The sequence below is a fragment of the Pipra filicauda genome, unplaced genomic scaffold, assembly GCF_003945595.2.
Source record: "Pipra filicauda isolate LSUMZ 115617 unplaced genomic scaffold, ASM394559v2 scaffold67_size6003252_pilon, whole genome shotgun sequence".
Classification (NCBI taxonomy): domain Eukaryota; kingdom Metazoa; phylum Chordata; class Aves; order Passeriformes; family Pipridae; genus Pipra; species Pipra filicauda.
In genome coordinates this window covers 2299738-2322476 of record NW_024104842.1, presented here as the reverse complement: position 1 = coordinate 2322476, position 22739 = coordinate 2299738, and the positions used below count along the sequence as shown (strand labels likewise).

At 38.7% G+C, this 22739-nt stretch overlaps 1 protein-coding gene across 2 annotated transcripts in view; it reads left to right on the top strand.

The window, feature by feature from the left end:
• WWC2 (WW and C2 domain containing 2) overlaps positions 1 to 22739 on the top strand; it is a 103165-nt gene that overhangs the window by 72452 nt on the left and 7974 nt on the right. For both annotated transcript variants that reach the window (XM_027735820.2, XM_039388730.1), the window contains 11 exons: positions 587 to 1200; positions 4616 to 4739; positions 7177 to 7257; positions 7341 to 7427; positions 10391 to 10583; positions 12213 to 12377; positions 13199 to 13311; positions 14305 to 14497; positions 16450 to 16614; positions 19085 to 19177; positions 20261 to 20503. In XM_027735820.2, the coding sequence (XP_027591621.1) occupies positions 587 to 1200; positions 4616 to 4739; positions 7177 to 7257; positions 7341 to 7427; positions 10391 to 10583; positions 12213 to 12377; positions 13199 to 13311; positions 14305 to 14497; positions 16450 to 16614; positions 19085 to 19177; positions 20261 to 20503 (2071 nt within the window). The remainder of the gene's footprint in view (positions 1 to 586; positions 1201 to 4615; positions 4740 to 7176; positions 7258 to 7340; positions 7428 to 10390; positions 10584 to 12212; positions 12378 to 13198; positions 13312 to 14304; positions 14498 to 16449; positions 16615 to 19084; positions 19178 to 20260; positions 20504 to 22739) is intronic.

The window sequence follows — 22739 nt, the reverse complement described above, 5'->3', positions numbered from 1 at the left end:
AGGACTCCTTATCTCTTGTTATTAACAAGACAAGATTGCATGGTATGGCCCTTGCCATACTTTATATAGTTGGATTTACTATACATGTAGCGTGTGTGTTGTCTTACAGATGTGAAGCAGCTCTGCTGTAAGTTATAGCTGCCATCTTTCCCAGGTGTTTGGTAGGCTGCATAAATTGCTTTAGGGGTGGCAGCACTCCTCTGCTGTCTTAAGCTCCATCTTGGGGATCCCTTTCCTGTCACATTGACCACGTGAGCACCCACATCAGAGTGGATCAGGTCTTTGACGAAATATAGCAGCTGAGAAGGCTGCCGTTACTGCCAGACCAGTTTGTCAAATCTGCAACCTTCTCCAGAAGAGAAGGGGCTTAGGCAGCTGGCCATAAGCTGGATAATTTGCCCTGGGGATGTGCAGGTTGGATACACTGGTCTAAACCAGGTATGAGTCCTTAAAAGAACATGATGTCCCCAGCAGCTTTTGGCTGTAAACCGCTATAGTGCAGTTGCAGTCAAGCTTCTCTCTTTGTTCTGTTTTGTGCTGGTTTAGTTTAGTAACATAAGTGTATCTGTTTATGCTTTCTTTGCAGCCTCTCAGCTAGTACATTATCTGTGTCTTCAGGGAGCAGTTTGGGATCCCTGGCATCCAGCCGGGGATCTCTGAATACGTCAAGCAGAGGGTCTCTAAACTCGCTCAGCTCCACGGATCTCTACTATAACCAAGGCGATCAAATAACAGATTTGGACTATCAGTACAAACTTGATTTCATATTGCAAGAAAAAAGTGGTTACATTCCTTCGGGGCCTATCACTACTATTCATGAAAATGAAGTGATTAGTTCCCATGGGAGACTGGGTTACAGTGACTCTCCTTCAGCTGCAGACCATCATAAATTGACTGAACCTCCCAAATCTGTGACATCACTGTCTTCCAGATCCTCACTCTCTTCCCTGTCTCCCCCAGGCTCCCCTTTGGTTTTAGAATCTGCATTTTCAGTGTCAGCTCAAAATTCCCCTCTGCATCACCTCACTACGGACTTTGAAGACTCTGACCTTTCGAGTGATTTTGCAGGCATTAGTCTCTGTGAGAACCAAATATTATTGCACTCTGAAGCTGGAGCAGGACCTGAGATTCCTACAGGTGATAAAGATCTTAATGAAGGTGTTAGGCAGCCTCTGCCTTCTCTACATGAAGGAAGTTCAGGTAATTAAAAAATATTTAACGTCAGATGTGTATGTAACATGAAAGCTAACAGCTGGCTCCTGAATGAGGAGGTACCTTGTGTATTTGAAGAGTATCTTGATCAGCACACATTTGCCAGGGTGGGGCAGTCGGTAGTCCTGAGTTACCGAACTTCCAGCTTTGGCTGCACAGAACTGCAGTCACTCTGATTCCATCTACGTTTTTCAGTCGCTATCCCAGAAAAAAAGTCCATGTATTGCAATCTCTGTCATGAAAAAACATTGGAGGTGGATCCTGAAGGCATGGAGGATGCATGGTGTTCCCAGGTACTGTCAGGATGTACAGACATAGAACAAAAGTACCCTCTTGCTGGTTTTTGGTAACTGGAAATCTGACACTTTGTTTCTCACCGAAGAATAAGTTACATACCAACTGACATTCCCAGTCCAGAGATTTCTGGACTCAGAATTATGTGTGTATGTGTATCTAGTTATTTGAACCTGCTGTCACTGAAAGATCTGCAGTTCATTGTGAGTTGAGGAAGATGGGTGACCACATGCCATGAAAGTTACAGTGAAACTCTCCCCATTTTAACAAGGTTTTCATAGCTTTTATCTTTTTATCCAAGTTAGAACAGAGCTCCTAAGCTAGTCTAGGTTCCCCCTGTAGCCTGTGGGAAACTTCCAAAAGAATGAGACATCTCATCCTAGACCATACTTCTGTTTTAAGGAATATGGGATGAATGATTGTGGGATGAATGATGAGTTAAGGCATCCTTAGTAACTAGTTACCTTTAACTTTGAGGTGGCTGAATTAGGTGTGGTGAATTCTACTTCTGGTCTGCAGTAAAAGCCATCCAACATACTTAATATTGTCAAAACCTTTGGCAGAGCCAGAGCTTCAAAAATGCCAGCTGTTAAGAATTGATGGCTTGTGCTCAGTCTTAGAGTGCTCACATTACTGCCTTTTGTTAGGGTTGACAGTATGGTATGCTTTCTCTGCATGTCTAGTCTTTTCTAGTGTAATTCTGTGTCATTGTCTTCAAGTATGTTGCAAACTCTTCATGTATACAGAATCACAGAATATGCTGAGTTGGAAGGGACCCACAAAGATCATTGAGTCCAACCCTTAGCCCCACATAGACCATCCAGAAGAGTCACACCATGTGCCTGAGAGTGTCATCAAAACACAGCCAAGCTCTTGAGGCTGCATTGTCCAGATTTGTTGTCAACTTTGAACCCTTGTGCTTAGCGTTTGCTAGTATTTAATAAAAGTACCTGGGCATATTGATACAGTTATATATTTTAATGAGAAATTTGATTTTATTTTTTTAATTCTCTCAGGGAATTGTTGTAATGTCCGTTGGCTAATTATATTACCTTACTGCAGGACTGTAGTAATCTCACTGTTGGCCAGAGCAATGTGGCACCAGAAAAGAAAGGCATGGTGTGCTTAGTAAATGTGAGTCCCCTCTCTGTTCCACTGTGCAGAAAGAAAACAAGAAATTGACTGATGGATGGTGTGAACCTGTGAAATGCAAAGTGAAAAAACATGGAAGGGAAATTTGGGGGCAGGGGGTCATTTTGTCGTTTGTCTTTTCAGGATAGTGTAACACATTCGTTATCTTACTTGAGCTGTATTATAAAAGATTGAAACAATAACTGATTTTCCTGCCTGTATTTCAGCAGCATATCCTTTCCAAATTAACATCATCTTTCGGTTTGTTTTTGCAGTCTGGCTGCAATTCATCTAGTCTGAGAACTGGCTTCAAGATGGCTTGGAATTTGGGAAAACATAGGGCTATGTGGAATCAGAGTTGTTGGGTTTTTTTATTTATTTCTATAGATCATTATTTCCACAGGCGTTGTGTGGTTGTCTAACATTTTTGAACTTCTCAAGGACCTGTTATTCTGGATATTGTCAGGGTGTCTTTTAAGTCTATATGAGTAGGTACTGTTCTAAATTGTAAATTCATCCTGTGATTCTTCATACTGATACTTCCTCAAGTAGGGTCATATACACAATATAAGTTATCTTTAAATCTACATTAAGGCTGCCCAAAACAAGCATTCAGATTTTGAAAAGCTGGATACTAATCAATTATGCTTCAATACCTCTAGTTTCCACAGTAAAATGGGCCTCATGGTGAGACTTCTGTACATTAACAGCGAGGTATGGACCTGGGGTTGGTTCAGTGTTTCTAGTCCAGTTTCATTCTTGAAGCTGCTGTGATGGTTAATTGGAAGGTTTGCAACAAACTGAGCTGGAGGCATTTAACCTGCATGGAAAATTTCAGCCCACACACTTAAGTTTGACAAGACAACAAACCTGAATACTACTGACTCTTAACTTGGACATAGACAAACAGACTTGAAGACAGTATAGCTCATATTTTCATGTAATCTGCATTGGCTCTCTAGATGCAGTGTTCACCTGCTTCTCTGTCTCTGTCTTTTCTGTACAGGTGAACCCTACAGAATTGCTCCTCTGCACATGTCCCTGCTGTCAGAAACCAAGTTGGAATGTCATATAGTTATTCCACAGTCAGTCTCTGTCATTGTCAAAGTCAATTCAGGCTGCTGTAGTAACTCCTAAGGGTAATCAATAAATCATGTCATCACCTTCACCCCTCGCATGGTGAGGCGGAAGGGAAAGAGCACTTCATCATCAAGGAAAAAGCATTCCTACTGCCATAAATAAAAGCACAAATGCAGCAATCAATCATCTAATCTGGAGCCTTAAATTTTAAACATCTTAACAGGATGTAAAGTCATGATTCAGACAGGGATGATAATGCATACCAATATCCTCACCCCTTGGCAGATAAAAGGCCCTCAACTTACTGTGCTGCAGAATGTGGCTTCACTGCATGACACTAGCATATGAATGCGAGTTGAAGATTAAAGCTAAGTAGTCGTTGATAGTAAAGAGACTGTAGCATAGAAAGTTTTTAATGATAGTAAACCAGAGGGGATTTTTCATTTCTAGCAGTTATATCACTGGGGAGAGGGTGTCTGTCTGACTTCTGAATATTTAATAAACATGACACAAGCACTTGGCATGTTGCTGAAGTGTTACTACAGTGCTGAGTATGAACATGGCAAATACAGGTTTAAAGATCAGGATAATGAGAGTTAATAGTGAGGATAATGAAGGATAATAACTAACTCAACAGAAAAGGGTGATGACAGGAGCCTGTTTCTCTGGGAATGAATAATAGTACATTTTCAAGTTCATCAGTCTGGTTTTATCTGTAGCCAGAATATGTGGTAACAGCAGTACAGTCTAAGAGTGTTTAATGATGTGAAACAAAACTACTCTCTGATACTCAGTTAAGGGTCACCGCTTTCAACTTGACAACTTTCTAAGCTATGCTCTTCTCTCTTTCTGACTGTTAATCTCTTTGACTAATATTCATTCTGTTTCCTTTTTGTAGGCGTTAACTTACCACGGAGAGCAGCCAGTCACCTGCTTGAGGAGAAAACAGCTTGTGTATCTGCTGCTGTGTCTGATGAGTCTGTAGCTGGAGATAGTGGTGTATATGAAGCTTCTATGAAACAGTAGGTTTCCACCAGGAAGTTAAATATATCTGTGAGCAGTTAACGTAGTACCAGCAAAACTCATTAATTGGTCCTGCCTTTTTAGAAATGTTTTGTACTTTCAGATGGAAAAGAAGGCATATTTGCCAAACAGTGAAGTTTGATTTGGTGATTTGGGTTATTTTTTGTGCTGTAGAACTTGGTTGAGTAGCATTAATATGCTTTCTTATAATATTGGGGGTTTTTTTTCTTGCTAGAAGTGTTCTCAAGAGAAAAGCTGGATTTAAACTTCTGCCATGCGACTGTATTGACACTACTCAGAGTTAGTGTTTTTACTTCTTGGTTTGTTTAGATACAATCTTAAGATTGCATGGCATTTTGTTTGGATGTTTCTTTTTTTGAAAAGAGGCTATAGAAAAGATAAGAAATCCTCAGTTGTAATGTTGGTATTAAAATAATCCAGATTGGGGTTTAATGTTTGCCCTGGTGAACAGGATATAAGAAACATATTTGCTGTTGACAACTTCTACAGGATTCTTTATATTAGTTTATATAGTATTATCTGTTTTCGACAGTGAGAACAATGAACTTCAGACTGCATAAAAGAAGGTTTGCTAACTCTGAGGGAAACAAAAATCTTTATTTTTCACCTCAGTTTTAGCAAGTTGTTGACATTAAGAATTTTATATCCTTTTGAATATTCAGGGAGATATGTTTTAGCATGATGGTTGTAAAGACATAGATGTGTGTCTTCTCTTGCCAGGTTAAATGCTTTTCTATTAGGACAGTTAAAGGTGCATTATGATACCATAAATGGGTTTTATTGGTATCTTATAAAATTACTTGTCTTTCACAAATTAAAGTGTAATAAAAAATAGATGAGAGCAAATAAAAATGCTCAAATACAAAAGGGCTTTCTTCTGAAGTGTTAGAAAGCCCATTCAATCTCACCTTAGGTCATGGACCCATATTTCACCCTGAACTCTGAATCCTAATATTGGTTTGCTCCATGTCTTCAGTTAGACCTAATGCAACTTCTTAGGCTGAAATAAACTTCCGTCTATTAAAACTTTAGCCTTCTCTTGACTAAGTGGCCGAGACTCTGTATTTTTGTTCAATAACCACTATTGTCATTGCATTTTGTTTCAATTCTGAGCTGCTGTGATCAAAACTTACTGTCTGCTCCAGTTACAAGTCCAGTGTAAGAAACAAGCAGAGATTGGGCTACAAGCTTTGGGTGTTCTGTGGAGCAAGTCATTAGCTGTCCTCTCCAATGACTGTGAGTGATGGGATAGGTGGAAAACACAACAAATTGCTGTCGCTACTCAGAAAAAGGGGAAAGATGACAATTGCATTCCCTAAACCTGTGTACAAAAGGACACTATTGACATCTGTGCAAGCTAAGACTTACATACCGACTATTCCATCATAGCTCCAGGTGTGGATACTCTTAATTATTACTGAGTAGGAAGTAGTGAAAAGGCAATGAGTGCCTCTGTGAGAGCTGCTTATGTTTAGTAGAAGTGTCTTTATGAGCACTGTGTATGGAATGACTTACAATTTGTCAGTTTGCTCCTGACGTTACAATGCAGTGATTTCTGCTCTATAGACCAGTCCTTTGTGTTGAGTAATTTAAGGTAGGGAAGGAAATACACTCACTCTATGAAATTAGCCATCAGCAAGGAAATGTGTGGTAAAAAGAAAACCTCTAAGTGCAGAGTCCTAAAATAATGCTGTCATGTCTTGTGAGATGTTGTCTCTGTCATTCTCCACATTTCCTATCTTGATATTTTCTATCTTGATCTTGTTTATTGATCCCAGCAGTCAAGTTTTAAAAATCAATGAAACACATTAATACCACATCCTAACTCAAACCTCCCAGAAAATGACTGGAATTATTTTGCCACATGGATTCCCTATAATTACTTTCAACACTAGATTTGTTCTTCAGCTGCAAGGCTTGTGTCCCTTTGGTTCTTTGAATGCTTCTGAAAACAGGCTCAGAGGAAAGATGCTTGTTATTTGCACAGAAACCTTTGTATTTTACAGAGCTCTGAAGCTCAGTATTCTCCAAAGCAGTATTTCATATCTAGTTTACACGTGGCCTGTGATTTATTACAAATTTTAACTTCCAATTTTGTATTCAGTGAGATAAAGAAGTCCTAAGTACGTATAAGAACAAACAATTCTCTCTTGACTTTTAGTTTGGCCTGCTTCGGTAATCAGCCTAAGGCCTTTCTGAATCATTACTGCAGTTGTGGAATGGTTCCCGCAGCGACTCTCCCCAAAACAGGCACTGCTGTTGTGTAGGCTCTGAAATTCTCACTTGGAGTGCCTGCTGTCATTGATTCAGCCTGTTTAGGAGAATGTGTATATGTTCTGTGTATGCATGCCTTAATTATTGCTGAAAGCTAACTATAATTTTCTGCAATTTGACTATTTGCCTGGTTTTCCTTAGAACAAATGAAACTGAGGACACTGTATTTAGTGAAGATGATGCAACAATTCTAGAAGCTGCTCAGGTACAAATAGGACTCAGGTGAGTGACCAGCAAAAGGAATATTTCTGTTCATACGCAAACATGAATTGTAAACTTCCCTCATGTTGTCCTCTCTTTTACAGATATGACCACGACAATTCAAGTTTTGTGATAATCATAATACGACTCAGAAATCTTCCAGCGTTTTCTGTACCTCTTGGCTCTAAGGTGTAAGTCAAACAATCACTGAGCAGTAGTGTTGAAATATGAGAGTATAGTAAGAAATTCTAAAAATTCTCTAAAAGAATCAGTTAATTTACTGCTTAACAGCACTGAAATATATATAAAACTTTTCAAGCTGTAGAAGTATTCAGCTTTTACATATTGTAGCAATGCTGCAAGCAAAAGAAGTTATCGGGAAATTTGCACATTCCACTGAACTGGAATAAAAAGGATTTTTAAATGGTGTTATATCTAGTGCTTCTAAACATTCTGTAGTTTTGTGGGTGCAAAACACCTGTTCTGCAGTTACTAAAAACATTTTTTTGATACTTTGCCATCCTTTCAGCTCAGAATGTTGTCTTTTTACATTTAAGTGACATTTTGATGTAAAATGATGTTTAAAGTAGTATGTGTCTTCTAAGTGAGCTTTTAAAGGTAAGGGGTAGTTTAATAAATTGCGAGTGGATGTGCACAGTCACATTGAGATACATCATTCCTAACAACTGGAGCTTGGATGGCTGTTAAGAATTAGTTCTTGTGTCAAATTGGACCAACATGAAAAGTCTAAAAGTAAATTACAGTGGAAATCCTATGTAGAAAATTAACAGAAATGCCTGAATATGTTACCACTGAGATTCTAGTCCAAAATTCTCATCTGTATAAATAAGTGCAGCTTTCCCTGGGGACACTCGTACTTGAGTGAATTTTTTTGACAGACTGTAAGACTATCTTAAACTGTTGAAAAGCTTAATAAGATTGGAATAGAACGTAATCAATCCTTGGAAAATTTGCTTTTCTTTCTGGTTCCTTTCCCTTTGTCCCCTATTGCCTTGAATTTGTTTGCAGATAAATAAGAAGCCACTGAATATGGAGAGGTTGTCTTAATGATACCAGCCTGGGTGTTTGCTGGATTTTTCTGTTTGTTTTTGTTAATAAAAAATGCTTGTCTACTAACATCCTTCCTTCTCTGACCTGCATTTTTCCTCTTCTGATCTTCCAGATCCACTAACATTTAGCACAAGAATATAGAAAAAACTATAGAAGAAGAAATTGGCACAGCTGAGAGGAAAAGTAGATTATGTAAACTGTCAAAAAGATGTTCAGTAAGATAAAGTTAGGTCAGAGCTGGCATCTTTTTAGGAATTAAACTGTAAAGTTGTAATTAGTAGTCAAGAAGTCTAGACCTGCTGCTGCTAAAAGGGATTTAATTAAATTAAAGCTACACAAACAAGGAGGAAGAAAGGACAGGGTAAAGGCAGGATCTTGCAAATAGCATTTTTTTTCTGTCACTTACCATTGTATGCATATATATGTAATAGGTACAGATACATACAATAATAAAAATTGGGTCTGGAAAATGATGCTATGTTATAGCCTGCATTTCCTAGAACATCAAATTGGATAGATTAGTACTTTGTTGAACCTTTAGACGTGAAGGAGTAGATTTTACATGAGGTGTTACTGATATCTGTTTCCACACTGTCTGTAGAAGCTGTTCACTTTTAGCGTAGGTAGAGTGTAGCTAAGGACTTACTGTGTCAGGAACACTTTTTCATCAGTTGAGGAGTTGTAGGTTTCTCACAGCAAAATCTGAGGCATTGGTTAACTCTTTAACTTTTTAAATTAAAAGGAAAGTAACCACTCCTGTAAAACAAAGTTTTTAATTGCTTAGTCTATTAAGATGGCTGTTTTCAGTGGACCGTGCAAATTGCTTACCTACATTTATATGAATACAGCAGCAGCATTGCTGGAATCACGTTATGCTACGACTTCACTTCAGGATTGGCTTGTCATAATGCTGCATACCTTCTATCCAGGCTATACATGCAAACCTAAAAATTTAGATCTTGCTTTTTATCCCAAGAAGTTTGGCATAATTGGGGAATAAAAACTATGCTCAAATTCAAGTAAAAAATCAAATTTCTCACAAACCTAATTTCTTTTGGTTTAATTAATGTAAAACCAAGTTTTTAATAATAACAACAGTATGCATGAAGTGAAAAAGTGAAAAGTGGTAGTGCTGTAAATTTTGGGAGAAGAAGTTCTTGCCAGAATTGTTTTCCTTGTCCCACTTTTTCTTCTTGCTTTAGCTAGCTAGCTTCATTGCATTCTATTCTACAGTGAATGTCAATTATGTATAAAGCCAGTACCAGAAAGAGACTATTGCATGGGCACAGAAAAGATATAAAACAATTACTATGTTCATTCATGAGCATATAGAAACTGTGCAATAGGTAAATAACATACAAATTGCATTAGAAATGTCTTTACTCTGTTAAGCTGCTGCTAAAGTGAGACTTGCAAGTTAGCTAGTACAACTTTTATCCACGTAATATCTAGCCATATTTGTTACATAAAAAGAATGCAGCCATTTAACAATTTCAAGCTACTCTCTCTGCTTAAATTTAGGCTTGCAAGATGCATTCTTCTAAGTTGCACTTAATGTATTATGAATTGATTTTGAGCAGCAATGGCCCGTAGTTATTTTCTTCCTCCATTTCCTTCGGGTTTTTTGTCTCTTTGGAGGCTTTGTTTTGTTTGTTTCTTTAGATTAAAAGGTCTCACTACTTTTCAGTGCTGCTTGCATTGTTCTAAGTTTAATTTTTATATCCACCCCGATTTTTCTCGTATTTTTAATTAACATTAAGGTTGTGTTTCCTCCCATCTGTGGTATGATCTTCAGTGTTTACTGTACTATACTAGAGGATAAATTTGGATAGAGACAGAAAATAGCTACCTCTCTTGCTACTACCTTACCAGGCACAGAAATTCCTTTTTGGGAAATGTTTCTGCAAGGGGCAAGAGGAGTTTCTCAGTCATCTTTGTCACCTCTTTTCCATTCCACCTCTGATTTGTTGCTGTTCCATTTTCTTGCTATGCAGTCCTTTAGTTGATGGGGTCAAGTTCTATCATGTGTCACCAGCAAGTGCCAGTTTAAATTCAGTGTAGGATTTTGTTTTGTTTCCGGCAGGTATATCAGAGTAGCAGTACTTCCATCCTCAACTGACATCAGATGTCTATTCCGCACCAAAGTTCATCCTGCCATGGAAACTGTTTTATTCAACGAGATATTCAGAGTAGCCATTTCCCAAGTAACTTTACTACAGAAGACACTGAGAGTAGATGTTTGTGCTGTTGGTAGAAGTCATCGGGAAGAATGTTTGGTATGCAGTTTTATTTCTGGCATTTTTGGCATGCATTTGTTTATAGTGTCCCCTCTTATTTTGATGGTCAAGGCTGCTAAAATTCAACAGTACTTGGAGACAAACTCTGAAGCATAACTTAGCTGTTGCTACAGTACTTAAGATACTGCCTTTCTCTGAAATTCCTGATACAGAATCTAATCCTGGATGGAAGTTCTAGGAGGTGTTTTGATAATTCTAACACTGCATTACCTTAACCCTTTTAATTACGGATTGATATTCTGTCTTTGTCATTTTATACGTAAAACCTCCATAAACTTCAATGCAACATTACCTTAATGCTAGATTTTAAAGCAAAAGCTGAAAAAGAGCCACCGGGGGGGAAAAAAAGCAAACCCTCATTATCACAAACTTGTCACAAAGAACAAACTACATTACGTTTTTGCATGTTGTTTTAAATTATATGATGAACACCTTTTTGGTTTTTATGATCTGTAGAAATAATAAAAAGGTATGACATTCATAGATCATCCCATTGGGAACTGTCATGTTTTAAATTTTGTTGTTAATTGTGGTCATCACCTAATCAGTGATGCTCCATTTACTTTCAAATTGCTTTTGCATGGTCTGGTACAACTCAGTTTAGTTTTTCACCATGAGAGTGATTTTAGTAGCACAGTGAGACTTTTTTAGTTACAACAGACTGAAGAGAGGCCGGAACCTGCTGGGGTTCATCAGCTCTGACTGCTGGGAACAGCCTCTCACTTTCAGAAATGTAGAAGTTAATTCCTGGGGATGTGTTGACCTTTTTCAGTATGTAAGAGGTTTCCCCTCAGGAAAGGGAAGGGCAGCAGAACAAAAATGCAACAGAATGCAGGATACAAAGGTGAAGAAAAAAACCAACAACGAAAACAAAACAAAACAAAAAAATCCAAACAAACATGGAAGGCAAGGGTTAATCACAAGATCAAATGAAAGAGTTGGAAGTACCATCCCCAACAGAAAGCCCTGGGCAACATGACCGGAGTCTTGGCAAGAGCTATGTGTGCAGCCCAGTAGCTGTGGAGATAATTTGCCAAAGAATAGAGGATTTTAATCTCCAAGGCACAGCCCAAACATGAGTACTTCAGAAGCGTTCCCAGAGTACCAACTCAGTGAATGTCAGTGCTTGTCCAAATGAGAGGGTTTCTTAATCTTTTACTGTCTTTTAATCTCCTCCTTCAGTGGTTAGAGCAAACAAGGTCATCCATTATTTGCCACATGGATGATTTTTGTGGTGGGACAACTAAAAATTGTTTCCCCATGAGTTGGTGCTACAGGCTTCATTGGCACAGGTTTTCATAACTGAATGCAGCAGAAAGCAGGTGTGTGCATTACTGTGATAGAGAGGGCAGTGTGTGCATGTGGGGAGAAATTCTGCAGACTGAAATAAAGGATGGCAGAATGGACAATATGAAGGACTTTTCCATGAACTTCTATTTGTTTATTTTAACTGGAAGTGGAGGGAAGTGGAAAATTGTACAGATAAAAAGGGAATTAAGATTCATGTCAAATTTGTCCTGTTTTACGTGGTAAGTACTGTAGAATTTATTTTCAGCTGTTTTGTAGAGAACAGAACAAAGTAAAACTTTTCTTCCCCTTTTTGTGCAGGCAGGGACTCAGATCAGCCTGGCAGATTTATCATTTTCGGATGAGACCTGTACTCTGTGGTACAACCTGTTGCCTGGCAAGCAAATTCCTGGCAAAAAACCCAAGGAACAAAATGATGAATGCATCTTTCTGTTAAGCAAGCAGTCACTGCACTCACTGGACTTGGTGAGCAATGGGTTGGCTATTACTGCAGCAGCAAGAAAAAATCCAGACACTGCAATTGTGCCATTGCGTTGTGATTATTTGAATGTGTGAATTCAAATACATCCTCCCCTGAAGGTCCAAGGCCCTGTTTCGCGGGCAGTTTTGTCTAGAGTGACTTTGTGTGTGAGTAGTTCCCATGTGGGTGTCAGACTCTTTAGCCAGGGGGATATGGCAGATGCTTTTTAATGGGATACAAAATTGCATTCCAATTTGAAACACTTTGCTGTGTTTCTTTATAAAAAGAATGTTATTGAAGAGCATCCTAAAGTTTACCATTTATTTTCATATGCCCAGATATGAATACCCACATCAAAAATGTCAGTTTATTAACTATTTGAATCTCCATATTTAAAACCATTGCACTTAAAATGCTGTTTATGCAAAACACATACTAATTCTTCTGGTTAAAGAAGCTTTTCTGCTTTAATACCTTCTTAAGAGAACTGCATTAAAATGTAACTTTGAAGAGCACTCTTTTTTCACCTCAGGATATTACAAGTATGAGAGGGAAGAAGAGAAAATACATTAAAGTATGAAAGGAGCATGTTTGATTGCATTATTGTTTTAAAAACAGTCTATTTTTGGTTGATATTTACTCTATAAAAACAATAATTTAATGTGCTATGCACTGACAATTCAAACACTTTTTACTCGTGAACTGGGTCATTGTTTCTGCTGACATCAGGGAGCAGCAAGGTAATGCAGCTCTTGCAAGAGTTGTCGGGTTTTTACCTGTTATGTGTCACTCAATTCTGGTTTTATCTTTTTTTCCTTGTGAGCAGGATGCTGTGTCAGCTCTGCTGGAGAGGACATCTGCTGAGCTGGAAGCAGTAGAACACGAGCTGGCTGAAGATGAGGAGGAGGAACAGGAGCAAAGGGGCTCTGAGAAAGACTGGTAAAGCCACTTTTCCTCCCTCATTGTTCATGCCTGAATGATTCGGCTCATTCTTCCTGTTCTTAGACAAACAAAAGGGCTGTACTTTTGGAGATTATAGACTTGTAGAATGGTTTGGGTTGAAAGGAACCCTTAAAGATCATCCAGTCTAACCCCCTTACCACTGGCAGGGACACCTTCCACTTGACCGGGTTGCTCAACGCCACATCCAACCTGGCCGTGAACGTTCCCAAGGACAGGACATCCACAGCTTCTCTGGACAACCTGCTCTAGTGCCTCACCACCACTGGAATTGGAGTCAAGCCTCATTCTCGTGTGGTCAATTAATTCATGTTCTTTTAGGTTTACAGTGTTTTGGCTGCTCTATTAACTCCTGCTGCCAATGCTCCTCCATTCCATGTAAACCTATGAAACCACTTGGGCAGTCTAAGCCACTGGAGGTGTAGCAAAATGTCTCATGTTATAGTTGCATTAAGTGTGATAAGCAACTAATAGGATTTGAAAAGAGAGCTGCTGTCTGACAGTCAGTGTGGGTGTGCTTCTATTGGTCTTGGTTTTGGAGAAATTGTGAGCTTTCCCAAGAAACAGATATCTTGCTAAATTGCTATTTGAGTTCTCTTATTGTGCAGTTTTTTAGCTGCAGTGTAGAAGTAAATACATGCTTTATTATGGGGGAGGGGGAGACACACTTGTTTGTTTTATTAATTTATTATAATGAAATTCTTTCAATGTTATCAACATTACAGCCATTAAATGTAATGCAGTGTTGTCATAATGATCTCGAGGGTGAACTGTAGTAGCACTTCTTGAGTTTTGCTGGAGGCTGCAATGAAATGTGCCTTCACGTGAAGTTAGTGGAAGCATTTGGATGGCAGTTGTTTTCCCTGTCAGGAAAATGCATACTTTATGGGTGCAGGTCTAGGCCTTCTGATATCTTTCTCTGGTGAACTTTTTCAGTTTGAGAATAAGCCTGGGTTACTTCTGTTCACACAGGCTAGAGATGCTCACAGAAGCCTCTGATGAAATTGTGGACGAAGAGGAAGACAGCATTAAGCTGGCAGTAGAAGGCAGCTGCCCTGATGACATGGGGTTACTCATCGATGCACCAGAAACAAATGAAAACAAGGACAGAGAGAACACCGATGAGGCTCATGAGGGCCAGCAAGCTGCTGTAATACTAACACTGGTGAATATCTTAAAATTTACATTCCTCCATTATCTTGCTGTGTCTGAAGATCTATTTCTGAGCAGTTAATATAGAAGTTTGCTGTATCTGAGCATTTACAATTTGATGTGGCCTTTGCTGTAGCAGTAATCAGCATGTACTTGTAGTGAAGTCAGTGTGGTCACTTCTGAACTACAAAGAGGATATTTAACAGACAAGCTAGGCAGAACTTCTAAGTCCAAAATAATTAACCAAAACTCTATCTTCACTTTTTTGTTGCATAGGGAGAATATTCGAAATACAAGTGCAGTTCAGTAGCTTCAGCTTGTACACATTTAAAATATTTCTGCACATCTGTTATATTGTTTCCTTTTTTTTCCCCCTGATTCATCTGATAAACAGGGGGAAAGACAAAACAGGGGTCAAGATCTTTAAACCAATGCGGGGATTTCTTTATTTCTTCGTTCTGTTTTAGGGTGTGAAATACAAAAACCAGCTTAGCAGAGAAATGGATGGAAGATTAATGAGCAGAAAATTCAAAAATGTGTGTTAAACTGTGTACTATGGAACTACCCAGACACTGCACAAATTCTAATTCCATGTTCTTGGTAATTGTTGTCTTTAAATTATATTCCACTTTCCTGGAAGCACTTTTAGTAACTTTTTAGTAAACATATCTCTGATGTAGTAGCACACACTCAGAAATAAAATTTTTGGAACCTTTCGGCACCTTAATAAATAAAAACACTATTGCAAGTGTTAAACCCGCAGGCTCTGTAAAACAGCAGAGGTAAAAATGCAAAGAGTGACATCTTGTTCCTTCAACTTTGTGACAATACAAAAGTTCAACACCTCAGTGGGATTGCTGGAAATTGTAATTAACTTGCAATTAATGTGGCAAGATGCCAAATGAGCTAAGGCCATGGTATTAAAAGGACTGAGAGTCTGCTGGGTAGCAAGCAAATATAGATCAAAGCCCTAACTTGGCAAGGGGAGACATCAAGGACAACATGGGAAGGTTAGGCACGCACACAAGTACTTTGCTAAGCCTGGGCTGGATGGACCTGAACAATGAGTGAAAGACATAGCAGACACCATTGCACAGTATAGATCTTTGTGTGCCAGATCCTCTCGGGGTTGCAGTTGTGCTATTTAGGTCACTGTATTTATCATGTGCACTTTGAAAACCGTGAACCTCATTAAATTACCAAAGTTGAAGAAAAAGCCCTAGTGCACATCAGTAACATTGGATGTTCCAGCTACTGCAGAACTTGGTCTAGCCTGGCAGTCAAGATAATTGCAGTATGTAAGCAAGCACAGGCCATGCCATCTACAGAAGTGGGAGTACCTGAGGCTCCCTGTGGCACATGTGGGGCAACTGCAGTAGGCAGCAGGCCATGCTGAGGGACAGCAGACAGCAGGGTCTTTTCCCTGGGTTCACAAGGCTGGTGAAGCTCTGCAGATTGCCATAAAGCAGCCCTGCTACTGAGGTTTGGAATGTGGGGCAGTATGTCTGGAAGAACCTGAGCAATATAACTTTCCCAGCTGCCCCCTTTCAGTGTGCACAGGCACCATCTCTAACATGACAGAACCTTGGTCTTCTGCAAAATACAAAATAAAATAAATATAAATGCACAAGAATAATGTCTGCAAACAGCAAAGTAAAACATTTGTTGCACTGTGGTTGCATCAGATCATCTGTCTGGCAGCAAAGGCCTTTTTGCAAAAGCTTTGGTTTTATTGGCTACAAAGAACACCTTCAAAGTCTCTCCACACAATGTTAAGCCTTTTGAGAATTTTGTGTTTCTTTACTTAATATAGCTTCTCTGTAAATGCAAGATGCTTTTTGCTGCTGGCCTTTTTAAATTTACTGCAAGATAACAAGAATGCTTGTAAAATCCAAAGGCACAAAAACTATGTAGTGACATGCTTCTGGATACAGTAGGTCTTTTAAACTAAATTTCATTTCATAGGTTGATAAAGAGACCAACACTGAGGAATCGATTAATGAGAACACACCAGTCCGACCCAAGGACAGAGCCAGCTGGAGCTCAAGACAGCGTCCCTTTGTCAGGAACAGCATGATAGTGCGCTCACAAACCTTCTCTCCAGGCGAGCGGAACCAATACATCTGTAGGGTAAGAGGAAAAACACTTGGAATGAAGAGCTATTAACCGAAGAGTCATTTAACTTCTTGGGAATGAAGCATTAATGACAGTGAGTCATGTACCAATTTTCCCTGCAAGAAGCAGAGCCTGTGCTTTCTCTAGAGTCTTTCTTTCCCTAACTGACCTGATGCATAGTAGAATTGACTTTCAGCAGAGTTGCACACTCTTGCAAAACATCTCTACTAGGGAAAAAAATACATCCTATTGGAGACAAGTAACACAGATGCCTGTGCTGGCTCTCTTCAAAAAGTGTGTTTCCCTGCACATCAGCAACTACAACACTCATAGCAAAATAATTTGTTAAAACATGAAATAGAATTCACTGTAAAATGCCATTGCATTACCATATTTTAGTAATACAGCCATTTAAGGGTAACAGTGTGGAAAGAGCTCAGTCATCAATTTTAAATATCGCTTTGTATCTCAACTGGTTTTAAATCTATGCAGCCCAAATCCTGCTGTAATTGCATCTTTGAAAGATGTGCAAGTGCTGCCTCAGGGCTGGGTTTTAAACATGGCTTTGGCAGCTAAGTTCCCAGTCTCTCTAGATCTATGGTAGTGTGAAAAAAAGAGATTTAAATTGTCAGCCTTGTTGCTGTTAAACAAACTGTAAAACTCGTGTGTTTCAAGAGGTAAGCATGGATTACCAGCTCTATAGATTTTAATTACAGATAGCCTAGAAAAGGCAGTTTATTTTGATCTGTAGTTTCTACAGGTTGCTCATACAAGTATGACAGGTTTGGGGTTTTTTTTAATAATACTTATGCTTTAATTCTCTGGTTCAGTTAGAGGCAGTTATCTTAATCATTTGGGAACATTAAAGTTGATCACTTCTCTGTGATTCTCATTGGCCTAAAAAAAATAGATTGATAGTCAATACCTACATACTTAAATAACTATTCCATATACTCTCCAGAATGAAACACAGCAGATTGTTTTCTAACAATCTTCACATAATTTGCATATTTGCATTATTGGCTGAATTCAGAACCTAGCCTTCATCTTAATTCCTGTACTAGAACTTAATTCCTAAATGGAAATTAGTAGTATTGGCAAAACATGTAGCCTTAGCTTACTGCCTATGTAGGTCTTCAACAGGAAGAAAAACTAGTTGCTCTGCAAAAGTGTTGGGCTTTTGTATCTTTGAACATTGCTACATACCTGCTGCCAGAAGCCAGAATAAAAAAAAAAAACTTTCCTTGAATAAACAATTTTTTTTCTCATTGTGTATGGTATTGCCTGGAAGCAAAGTGCCCTGGGAAAAAAACACCTTTGCACAGATGAATGTTTTGCAGTTTCAGAAATACTTGTTGTCCACTGCTGGGGCTCCAGAGTGGGCACTGTAGCTGCATCCAAATTCACAGGGAGGGCGGAACAGTGTGAGTCTCTCCAGTCCCAGACCTCAGTTTGCATATCCAGCCTTGCTTTTTGGTGCTGTACAAGAGGAAATCACCTGTTGGATACACTCTGGTGAGCTGTCAGCTGCTCTCGATTCAGAAGTGATGGCCTGGCTTTAAGAGAGCACCTACTCTCATATGATGTTCAGAAAACACAGAGATCTTGGAGGCCTAAAGGACAGAACCAAAATCTGTTGACGCCTTTAAAAAAAATCCCTTGAAAAGTGCTTAAAGAATATCAGTGATGATAGCTGCGTCTCTGTATCCAGGGGTGAGCTCCCAGTAGTGGCTTATGGTGAAAAGACAGATTTGTCTCTTGAGAGGTGTGCATGTATTGCAAGAGGTTGTGTTTCTCACCCCTAGCTCTCAGCCAGTCCTGTGTAAGCACGCTTTAGGACTCTGGCTTCACATACTGAAATGTTAGCAGAGTGATTCTTTTTGTCTGTCCTTCTCTGAAGAAGAAAAATACATATCCTGCAGAGAGATGCTTCTGTTTTCCCTGGAGGTTACCACCTGTCAGATGCCAATGCATCTAACAGTCACTCTGCACTGATGGATATGGAACTAATGCTGAAGTTAAGAAGAAGCTACTGCTGAGCTGTGGTACATAATTTTGAGAGGCAGGAAGTGCTTCTGAAGGAAGCTGTAGGCACACCTGTACTTGTTACAAATAATACAAAAATACTGCTTGTTGGACAGATGCATGTCTACATGTCCCTGTAGTAATTAGTTAAAAGCCTGCCCCAGGTAAGTGAAATTCATAGTTTGTATCTGTCAGTACCTAATAACCATAGTTACCTTCCTTGCATTCCTAAAGAGTCTACTTACTCTTTACTTACTATACATTCAGTAAGATCAATGGTTGTCTTGGTGTAGGATTAGAATTTTGGAGTAGATGCTGATTCTAGTTGCAGATTTTTTTACTTTATATTAAGAATACAACGTACATGTATATCAACACTGAGGTTCTCTTGACTGGGTATATTGACACAGATGTATATGAATGTCCTTTATTTCTCTTTTTGTTGTGTACATTTTCACAGTTGAATCGAAGTGACAGTGACAGCTCAACACTAGCCAAAAAGTCTCTCTTTGTAAGAAATGCCACAGAACGGCGGAGCCTAAGAGTTAAACGGGTATGTGCTTTATTAACAGGACATGGTTTAGGACAAAGTACAGGGAGAGAAGGAATACCAAACAACTTAAAGGATATGCTTTATTGAAAGTTTTTCAGCAAAAGCAGTGCAAGTACCACGTGTAGTCCTGTAATTTCACATTGAAATCTTAACACAGTGGTCCCAGTCCTACATCTTCACTCTCCAACAAAACGTGTGCTGTTTTAGTTGTGGCTGAAGCCAGCAGGCAGACACTGCTGCTCAGCATCATGGCATTTGTTGTTGAACTTGAGTTACTGCCAAAGGGATCTGGGTTAAAGAACCTGAGTATTACAAAGTCACACAGGGAGGCTTATGCCGCACAAAAGTCAACGCTAGCAAAGTACATCTGAAGCAAATTTTGGTGGAAATTTCAAGGATTTAGATGTCCTTTTAAAGGAATTTACTCTTTTCCAAGTGTTTAAGTAGAAAAAGGATTGAAGAACAAGAGAGTAAGATTCTGTTTCTCTTGCATGAAATTAATTCTTACATAAATTAAGAGAGTTATATTTTAATCTTAATTGTAACTAGAAAAATAGTCCCATGGAAGGCATGTTACCAGGTAGCAAGATTGCATTTTGCATAGAAAAGAAATACTAAATAGTCTGGGATGGCTTCTCCTGCCTGACTCACTCATATGGAAAGTCACTGTGAAAGGACAGTAAATAATGTGAAATACACTGAAGAAATGCATGTTTACGGAGTTTGTAACATTGTGTGTTTGGTTAGGCCTTGAAAAAGCAAATGTTTATAAAAATAAATAATGTAATTGAAATCTATGGGGAAATATGTGTAGTGTTGGGTCTCCTGGCAGTGTCATCCTGGGGATCAGAATGTTTTTCTTGGTTTTAATCTATAAATTGTGCACCTGGTTGGAGAAACTTTCGCATTTATTTTTAGCTAGTGACTGAAGAAAAATTCCAGGATACATGAATTTTTAATTTAAAAAAAAAGACTGCTAAAGAAAAACAAAAATAAAATTTGAGCTTTTCTGACTGTATTATGTCAAACCCTCCTCTAACCTTTCTATATGTTAATTTTTATTCTGTTTCCCAAATGATCCAGCCTGTTTGCCAGCCGATCATGCGAAGAGCTACGCAAGAATGCCCCGTACGCACTTCCCTTGATTTGGAGCTGGATCTCCAGGCGTCACGCACAAGGCAGAATCGTCTGAATGATGAGCTTCAGGCCTTGAGGGACCTTAAACAAAAGCTTGAGGAAATGAAAGGCAGAGGAGAGACAGACCTTCCCCTGTGTGTGCTAGAGGACGAACGTTTCCAGAAACTCTTGAAACAAGCTGAAAAACAAGTATGAGCAGGTTCAGATATGTGTGAATAAATAGGCATATATGCTCCTAACTTTGCCTTAAATTTGCTGAGGAATTTGGTCAATCGTGTTAAAAGATTTTTACAGAAGCTGACATTTGACTAATTACACCTCTGAATTACATAATGTAAACTGTTTCTTTATTGGTCAATACTACAGCATTTAAACCTATAATTTTAGGTAGTATTTTTCTAGTGCCCTCTAAATACTTTAGTAATTCAGAGTAGCAGTTCTATTATTTGGAGTAATAGTTGTGGTTGCTGTAGTAAAATAACATTTCCTTAGAAGTTAATTTAAAATTCTTACGTTCCAGCCATACTTCTACAGACTTGTGTATGCTCTCTATCCTTCAGCGTTGTTTGGTTTGCAGGCTGCACAGAACTTGTATTCAAAAGGTGCTTGTAACAGGTAGAGAGAGGCAATGACCATTACTTAGAGTGGTCAGGGCATGTGTAAAGGCTTATTTCTTTACTCGGGACATAAAGGAAATTTTGGCAAAGGAAAGCCAAATTCTATTCTCTATGCAATGGTCCCTAAAACAATATAAGTATATATGCACTGCCATAAGGTAGGAAGATGCCCTCGTGAATAAAAGAGAAGAAATAGGATAGAAGAATGAGATGCAATGGTAAGAAGTTGGGATGTGGAAATTTCCAACAAGATGCATCAAAAAGATGTTGTAGGGTTTTTGTTATGTTTTTCGAAGGTTGTTTTTTTAAATCATTAGGGAGATCATAGACTGGAATAGGAGCCTAGAGAGGTTGTTAGAGGAGGAAAAAACCCAACCAAGGAAAAAAACCTCCACTCAACCTGCACAGTTGGAGGTATTCATGACCTAACTGGACAAGACCCTGAGCACCCAGCTCTAGCATCACCTACTCTGAGCTGGAGCTTGGAGTGTATGCCCTCTGGAGCCCCTTTCCCATCCATGTCAGTCAATGTACACCAGTTTTCCATGAGGGCAGGTTGTGAGTGACAGCCAGGAAGGATTTGTTCTCTTTAGCTATTTATGGTTGGTAGAAATTAGTGTTTTGATGACACCAAGCTATTGAGAGTAGTAAAAATGGAAACTTTTTCATAAGGTGCAGAGGTCCTCCTAATATGTAAGCAATAGTTATTGGAGGGTTTTTGTTGGTTTGGTGTTTTTTTTTTAAAGCTAAATGTCAGTAAATAGCCTTGTGTAGAAGAGGGAAGGGTGATCCTAATGTTTACATATACAAAGAGGAGCTCTGAATTAGATGTTAGGAATGCAAGACTACAGATATAAGGAACAAAAACATCAGCAAAAACATCACAGCAATCAGCAGACGTTGAAAAGCAAATAATACAGGAATGAGTAAGAAAAGAATTTAGAACAAAACAAATACTGTTATGCCTGTAACTTAAACATTATTCATTTCTTGTTCCCCTTCTCAAAGTGGAAAATAAAACTACAGAGGGTCAACAAGGATGGTCAGAGGAGGAAACAGCTTTCATGTTAGGAGTGGCTAAGTAGCTACAACTGAAGTGTATACAATCATGAGTGAGGTGGAGGAAAGCAATAAATCATTGTCTTTTATTCTACAGGAAGTAGAGAATCGAAGAGGTGGCAGCTTAAATGCAAGCAAACGTAGCACAACATTCAGAAACTAAAAATGTTTTCAACAGAACATTGAGTGCTGCAAGTTTGCATAGGTTGAAAAGTTTATGATTTTATAAATTTTATAAATTCATGGAAGAAAAATACATCAGAGGTCATTAACTGTAATGTTACCATATACTTCAAGAAGCCCTCGAATGTCTAACAGCTTAGGAAACAAAACCTTCTCCCAATATGTTCTCCCAACCCTATGTTTATGCCCTGTTCTGTCTTCCTGTCTCTTTTGGTATCTGCTGTTCACTATAGTTAGTGGAGTTCTAAAATTACTATAAAGCACTAGTAGAGTTTAGGCTGAGCACTGACAAATGTCAGAAAAAACCTTGGGCAAAATGGGGTAGAGTGCAGTATTAAAACATCACACAGTGTAACTGTGGGTTTTTTACCATGTGAATTCACTGAATGAAATGTAATCTACATTTTAATCCATAAAAATAGTAGCTTATAGAAAAGAAGTATAGCTAAATTAATTCAGTTCATAGTTTATATCTAATGGTGGATGCAGGATAGAAATGATAATTTCTGATTGTTTAATTTAAAACTACTCCCACTCTAAAGCTATTCCCACTAGAACATAGTATG